The sequence below is a fragment of the Carlito syrichta genome, unplaced genomic scaffold (assembly GCF_000164805.1).
Source record: "Carlito syrichta isolate Samal-C Ts95f unplaced genomic scaffold, Tarsius_syrichta-2.0.1 Scaffold297925, whole genome shotgun sequence".
Lineage (NCBI taxonomy): Eukaryota > Metazoa > Chordata > Mammalia > Primates > Tarsiidae > Carlito > Carlito syrichta.
Window position 1 is genome coordinate 63,435 of NW_007242021.1, and position 7,541 is coordinate 70,975.

General features: G+C 41.4%; 1 protein-coding gene across 2 annotated transcripts in view; it reads right to left on the reverse strand.

Annotated features, from left to right (window-relative positions):
• KIF5C (kinesin family member 5C) overlaps positions 1–7,541 on the reverse strand; it is a 155,694-nt gene that overhangs the window by 47,999 nt on the left and 100,154 nt on the right. For both annotated transcript variants that reach the window (XM_008054687.1, XM_008054688.2), the window contains one exon: positions 4,059–4,234. In XM_008054687.1, the coding sequence (XP_008052878.1) occupies positions 4,059–4,234 (176 nt within the window). The remainder of the gene's footprint in view (positions 1–4,058; positions 4,235–7,541) is intronic.

Sequence of the window (7,541 nt, forward strand, 5' to 3'; positions counted from 1 at the left end):
CCAATATTTCCACTTCTAATCTTTCAGTTAGACTGGAAAAACATTTACTAGAGAGTTAATCTTGGGCACTGGCAAATCTCCTTTTTGATTGGAAGCTAGTTTTCTTACCAGTTAAACACACACAAAAAGTCACAGCAGCTAAGGTGAAGAAGCGTTCGTGCTGACTTTCTGAGCAGTCACTGCAGTGGGAAAAGTGAATTCACTCTTCTCGCTCTCATTTTCTGCCACTAGGTGTTGCTGCCACAAAAGCAAGGGTGTCCACTGCCCACCTCTCCCACCTCTCCTTAGACACTAACCACCCCAGCACAGGCGAGGCAGCAAGTGACAACGCCTAGCTGTGTAAGAAATGGAGTCTTCGCTGCAATTGTTTTCATGATTTCAAATGAAATGTTAAGCACAGCCTGCGAAGAATGGTAACCTGGCTTCCCATTTGCCTCCCTCTTGGAAACATTATTTTTGATGACAATTCTAGGGTCCAAACTCCAGAGTCAGATTCAGTTCCACATGATTGGGTCACTCTTTGTGCCAGGTCCTGTCTAGGTGTTCTTATCAGCAGCCCATATAAAAAACCCTGTACTGTGCTTCCTGCCTTTTTCAGAGGTGAGATAAGAGGGTACACTTAAGGGCCTGTGCTACAAAATCTCAATTTTCCACAGAATATTCCCCAGTCTGTTTGGTGGTGTGTACGCATACATTTGAATCTGGTTAACTCACAAATGAGCAAGAATATTCTAAAATCAACAGTACAAGATCTGTATCTCCTTTTTCTTTCTGTAGGACGTCTTTTGGCCTTACTTCTTTGTTCTGAGAGATCCTGTTTCTACTGAACTTATCACATCAATGTCTCCTTAATGGTTCTACATTCTTTCCAAATCATATTTCTGGCAGGAAAATTAGGGAAATTACACCAGTGTGAAACCTCGAAAATGTGGTACTTCAACTAGGAGACTATTTTGTAGACATATTTTCTCTTCCACTTTACCAACTTTGCATGTCAGTTGCCAGAAATAATTTTGTGCTTATGCTCCTCAGCACTTAAATTTAAACCACTTAACTTCAAAGACCCCAAAATTTTAACATCGGGGAGCCATGGATCACTTATCCCAGAGATATTTCCCAAACTACATTTACTCTTTTAAGGGAGCCTCTTTAGGGAATTAGTGTAGTCTACTGTGATTTTAAAAACATCTTTCAAAACCTCCAGGATAAGGTGTGCTGTGCCGCCCCACCGAGACATTCAAGTGCATCTCTTAGAACATGTGTGAGTCACATTCATTGTGATGCTGATTCTAAACATCTAGTCCATGGATAACAGATTTCAAAGCACTTTTCAGAAAATATTCTTATACTTGAATTTTTCTTATGCATGAAATAGCATGTACAGCTCTATAAATGAGAAACTAGACCATCCCAGTTGCCAACTGGTCACCTTTAATTATAAAGATGTTTTTATTGCCATGGTAATCAGTATAATAGGTAATCAATTTGTATTTCTCCTTAGACTGGATTCCTCTCATATATCTCCAAAAGTAGAGCAGTATTGGAGAGGGGACAAGGAAAAAGAGCGAAGCGGTGCCAATACCAGTCTGTTCATGTTGACAGCCTACCATGGCACACTGCCCTTCCATGCCACATATGACATGGCTTCTCCCTCAAACAAACAGGACCCAGAGGAATAAGACCAAAAAGGAGGATGGGAACTAATATTTATTGACGACTAGCTATATATGAGAAACATTTCATCCCCATTGCAACCTTTTGAGTAACAGACACAAGCCCCATGGGCATCTTCAGCAGGGTAGGGCATTAGCCCAGGTCTCAGTATTGTGAAGTTGCAGATCTTATTCCACAGTGTATGCGTTTCCTTCACACAGCACTGCCTTGAAGAGTACCTGTGCTTAGACCCCTGGCAGGGCAGTACAGGAGTAGCTGGGAGGATGGACAGAATGGGCAGTCAGAAGAAAACCATGTAGTCTTTCTCCCATCATACCCTAAACAGATTCACAGGGGCTGACCAGTTCCTCATTTAAAAGGCTAAGGCCAAAATGGGATGAGCACTGGAGTGGGAGTCAGAAGATACGTAACCTCATTCCAGCTCTGCCACCTGTGGTGATATAAACTTGGATAAGTCATGTCACTATTTGGGCTAGTGTCTCACCTAGACCTAGAAACTTCCAGTCCTACCACTCAATAATCTATGATGATGCCATGTACCAACTCATATTCTCCAAGTATCAAACAACCAGAAACATCGAAGTACTGGATCCCTTGCGAGGAGGACACTTAAGCATGACAGCTGGTAAGACATAATCAGGCAATCCATGGGTAGAGTTACTAAGGGCAAGCCATTAGCTGGGGTGCCCTCTAAGGCTGAGACTTTTAGGCTCAGTCCTCCCTCACATCTTTCAGCATCATCCTACATAGATGCTAACCTGGAACGGGGTGCTTCACGAGGTTTTCAAGGCACGTGCTACAGGAAAACAATGTATCAGAAAATGCCATAGACTGGCCATCAGGAGACAGAGACTCTCCAGCCAGCTCTCCAGCTCCCAACTGCATACCTCAGACATGGCATTTTCATGTCTCTGAGCTCAGCCCTCATTGCTACATTTCAAAAGCTGGGATCGAAATTCTAAAGTCTCCCTCAGATCAATGGAAGAGTCTCATGCCACCAAGGTAAATGATAACGATTCCACCATGGCAGGCATCAATTCATAGAGAACAGATGATAGAGTCAGGTTCTCACCCTTCATCTGGGATTCTCTGTGCTTCTCTGTTATTACTAAAAATGAGCCCAACGATTCTAAAATGAGGGGGAAGAAATCTGCATATGGTCTGCCTTCTTTTCCCACTATTTAAACAATAGCAATTCTTTGGAGAAACCAATAAATAGCATATACTGTTAACCTTCTACTGATATCCTTTTTCTCTTACTTTGAGGCTTTTCATAAAACACCTGGTAGAAGTAGAAGATAACAGTATGTCTAGAGCCTAAAGGGCAAGTAACCTCGCTCTCATGTGTGAATATTTTATTAAATGTGCTTTCAGAAAGGTAGGGTGACCTCAGTTTAATACTGTGGTCATAAAGCAAACTCTCAGAATCATAAACAAGCAGGACTAGCTTCCTTAAGGCAACCAGTCACATTCAGATTGTAAAGGTGATACCAGACTCTGAGCTTTACCCCAAAGAGAGAGGCTTGTAAGATTAATGGCGACGTTAACATAACAAAGCTGTTTCATCCAAGTCAGAGGTGTCCCCAAGCACTCTTGAGCTGAGCCACAGCAGAAAAGATTAAATCAGACTAAAAATATCAGCAACCTTGATGAAATGAACTGAAAGGATTTAGAATATTCCAAGGGCAATAAGCCAAGATCACGTGAAACACCAATTTAATTTCCTATGCCTCTGGGATTTCTAACCCAGCCTTTATTGGGGCTGAATGATACCGTGTTCTCCAAGGACTCTTTTCCTCTATTCCAACTTCTGAATTTACATGACTACTTGAATCCCAAAAGTTTGTCATAAAATTGGATGTCTCCAATTACCATGTTCAAACTACTTCATTCAACCATATGCCCCTGAAAAGAGCTTTCTCATAGGTGAGGCCATCATCCCAGGGTCTTAGGGCTGCATGATTAAGGTACACACTTGAGTTCTAAGAGTCACTAACCTTGCCCCTAGCTGGGGCTACTGTCAGAGTTTCCAAGAGCTGAGGGATATGCCCAGAGAAGAAAGGAAGAGTGACTTAGGTACTCACACATCCCCACTGTCATGCAGTCATCAGCCAGTCCAGTTTCTAGAAGTGATGACTCCAAATAGCACCTGCCTGTCTATGGAGATCAGCACCCTACTCTTCCAGTCACATTTCCATGAATATTTACATTACACACAAATCAAGCTCCCATGCACCATCAAGTCTATACCATCAAGAGGGTAAATATCTGGAGGCTAGACATAAAGATCAGTCTGCAGCTCCACATCAGTTCTAGGGCTTGACGCTGTCTGGGACCTGCCATCTTTGTACTGGAATGAGGACTATAAATCTCTGGCCACAGACCTTATCGTCCAGCTGTCTGTAGAGACTGGAGATCTCCTCATCATACTTCTCCTTCTCCTCTGTAGAGATGCCAGCAACAACAGGAGCAATATTGTCTATGATCGGGGTGTTATCACAAGGCTCAAGGTTCTTCTGGTCCTTAGCACTGATCTGCTCATCCTCAGGCACAGCTTCTCCTGCAAAACACAGCCAAGAAGAGTTACAGATTAAAGAAATTGAGCATGCAACCCTCAGGAAGAGTTCTAAAAATAGTCACTCCCCGGGAAAAATACAAAAAGGACACAATAAGGAGCTGTTACGTAGTGAGAGTTTCTGTTCTTACTATTTGGCAAGAAGGGTCCTAGTTAACTGACCAAAACTAGTCTAAGGAAAATACCCCCTCTCTTGAGATGCATCATTTAAGTAAACTGGTTCCACCAACCACCTGAGCTGATCCCACTAGCAGTGATACCCTAAATTCTTTACATGCACTTTGCTTTTGTTGAGGAATATCCTGGGGGTTTTACTAGAGGCATATTCTCTCTAGTGTTTGATTCAAAGGGAAACAGACCTCTAAGGCATCCTAATTATGAATTAATTGTGGTACTGTTTCATTAACAGAAAGAGCCAAATAAAGGAACACTTTGGCATTGTTTAATAGAACACTAAGGCCCAAATCCTCTGAATCTGAGAATCTCTATCTATATCTGAGGTAGGAAGAGAGGGTAGCCCTGCAGGAAGACTAGTGCTACACAAACACACATTTCATTACCACTGTCTCCCCCGGGAAGCCAGAATTAATTGACTCTGCTGGAGAGTTCAAATAGAATAATCTCCTATGATGTCAGGTAATCCCAAGAAAGAAAAAGCAGCCAATCTAGAATATCGTGCAGAGATCCTACATAACCACTTCTCAGTCTGTAGGGTAGCATTTGTTAGTGCCTTCAAAGGAAGAACTGCCAAATTTGACAGTGTAAATTGAGGGAAAACGTGGAAAAGGTGCAGTTCTCAAGCCAGCCAATAGCTATCCCCAATGAAAAAATCATCTCTCAAAGACAGAGTGCATAAAAATGATTCAATGAAAACCACATGGCCCAATTGAGTCTCTCAAATATCTTCTTGGCAAGCAAAACAAAACCCAACATACTTTTCCGTCACAATGTTTACCATCAAGTCCACACTCGTTTCATTGCAGTCAGTAGCGAGAGTGTCCGCAATGTTCCAAGTCTCACCTCAGTTCTCAGTCCACAAAATCCATTTTGTGAAAATCCCCTGGGAAAACAGCCCTGAACGATAGGGAATTTTTTTTTTTAAGTGAGAGAAAAACTGAGATCCTAACCTGTGACTTCATTAATAGAATACGTCATGTCTCAAGGAACCTACTTGAATATTACACATTTATCCCAATATAAAGAAAACACTTTGTGATGGTTTAGTTCTGCTGCTTCCGGTTTCATTATTTCACCTAATAGTCAAAAAATGGTACAGTGAACCCCCATGTCAAGTAAAATTAACACCTAATGGCTTCACTTTTGTATCACAGTTCCATTTAAGGCAGTAACTAGAAGCAAAACCTAGAATAAACTATTACTTTGCTGAATCCAAAACCGAGTCAACCCTATTTCCTTTTTCAACTAGACTGTACAATACTTAAGCCTTCTTCTAAAATTATTGACCTGAAACTAAACCAGAATATCTGAGTAGCCTTTGAACTGAACCTGAACCAAATCTATATTTCATTAAGTTCCAATTCCTGGCTTAAAACATCCATCAACAACCTTAGTGTGCAGACTGGATTTCATCCAATTAAAGGATCTATATTCTCTACAGTCTGCTAAATCCATGAGCTATCAAAGCAGTGCTGCTGTGTTCCTTTTATTTATTTATTTATTTACTGCTTTAAAAGTTATATGTTTTCTAAACACACAAATAATTCAGACTATATTCTCAACATTAAGAATTCAAGTAATATAGGGGATACACTAAAACTTAAAAGGTTTCCTTCACCCCTCCCTTTTAATTCCATTCCTTCCCCCAGAGAAACTCACCACTAACACTTTGGGAAATGTCCTTCCTCTATTTGGATGCATCTCTAATTTTTCAGTTCTAGCTTCTGAAATTTAGGAACAGGGAAATCCAAAGCAAGATGAATTTACTTTTCCAGTTTAAGTAAGATAAAGGTGAAACTTTTAACTGCACTTGACTAGAAACCAGCCAGCATATGGTCATATTATCCACACACTAACTCCCCCCAAGTAAAGAGATGAGATACAACAACATCTGGAAGAAACATACTCCCTGTGTTCTTTGGCTCCAATTGGCCAGAGAGGCAATGAGACCATGAAGCTGACGGTGAGCTATGAAACTGCCCAGAATGTGTTTTGACTCACCTGGGTGGGCAGGAGCCAGAGATAAACCCTTATAACCTGAGCAGCATGAGACCTGCTATAACCAAAGTCACAGTCCCGATTCCCCCTACATCTGCCCTCTTCTCCCACTGAGGAATTGTAGCAGCATCGTGTAGCAGGGTTGTCCTAGACTGCAGGGACCCAAGGCACAGTGAAAGTGGTCAAGAGACTCTAGTCTCCAGTGCTGTGGCAGAAGCTACAATTGTACCTTTTAACAGCTCTAATTAATCACAAACCTATCTCCTGTTTACCTTCTTGGTTTGCTTTTTGTAAAGGAGAGGAAATAATAATGCCTTTATCACAGGGTTGTTCTAAAGATAAATGAAGATGGTATATGTAAAAAGCATAAAAGGTATTCTTGTAAAGTCCATCTCTTATACCTTCCTCTCCCTGACAAATTCACAACTTTTTTGACTTGGCAGATAAATTAATATTTTTACTTATTTTGTTATTAATGTTTCTGGGATCTTTACAATACCTCGGTGGTAGGAGCTCAGTTTCAAAAATAAAACACAGTATAGCTATGCAAGTCCCTTTCAGGTTTATATTTATTATTATTATTAAAACAACATTTGAGACTATAGCAGACTTTCTGGTTTCTCTTGAACAATTCTCTGAATCAAAGAATTAACATGTCCCCTACAACACTACATCTAAACAACGAGTTCTTCCCAGTTTACATTCTAAAGGTCAGGCAGTCAGGAGTATTTTTTGCAGCAGCCGTTCAGACCGAGAAGAACAAAGCAGCAACCCACAGGAACTAAAGCAGCACAGCTCCTGCCCAGAAAGGAACCAAGAGCTAGTTTTCCCAAACACCACTGCCCTTCAAAGGACGGAGAAAATGACTTCCAGAAGCGTCCCTGGTAACTACACCGTCCAGCTCACAAACACGTCTGGGGATTGTAAATTCCCAACACTAGGCAAGACCTGACACTAGGCAATCTGTCTCCATGGCAATCTCACCACGTTAATCGAGAATATTCCCCGCACTGCAGTGGACAAGTCTCCAGAGAAGCCCCCACAAGGTGATTACGGAATAACTGATTGTAACAAGAAAGACAGCTGCAAACAAACCCTGGAGAAATAACATTCTGAG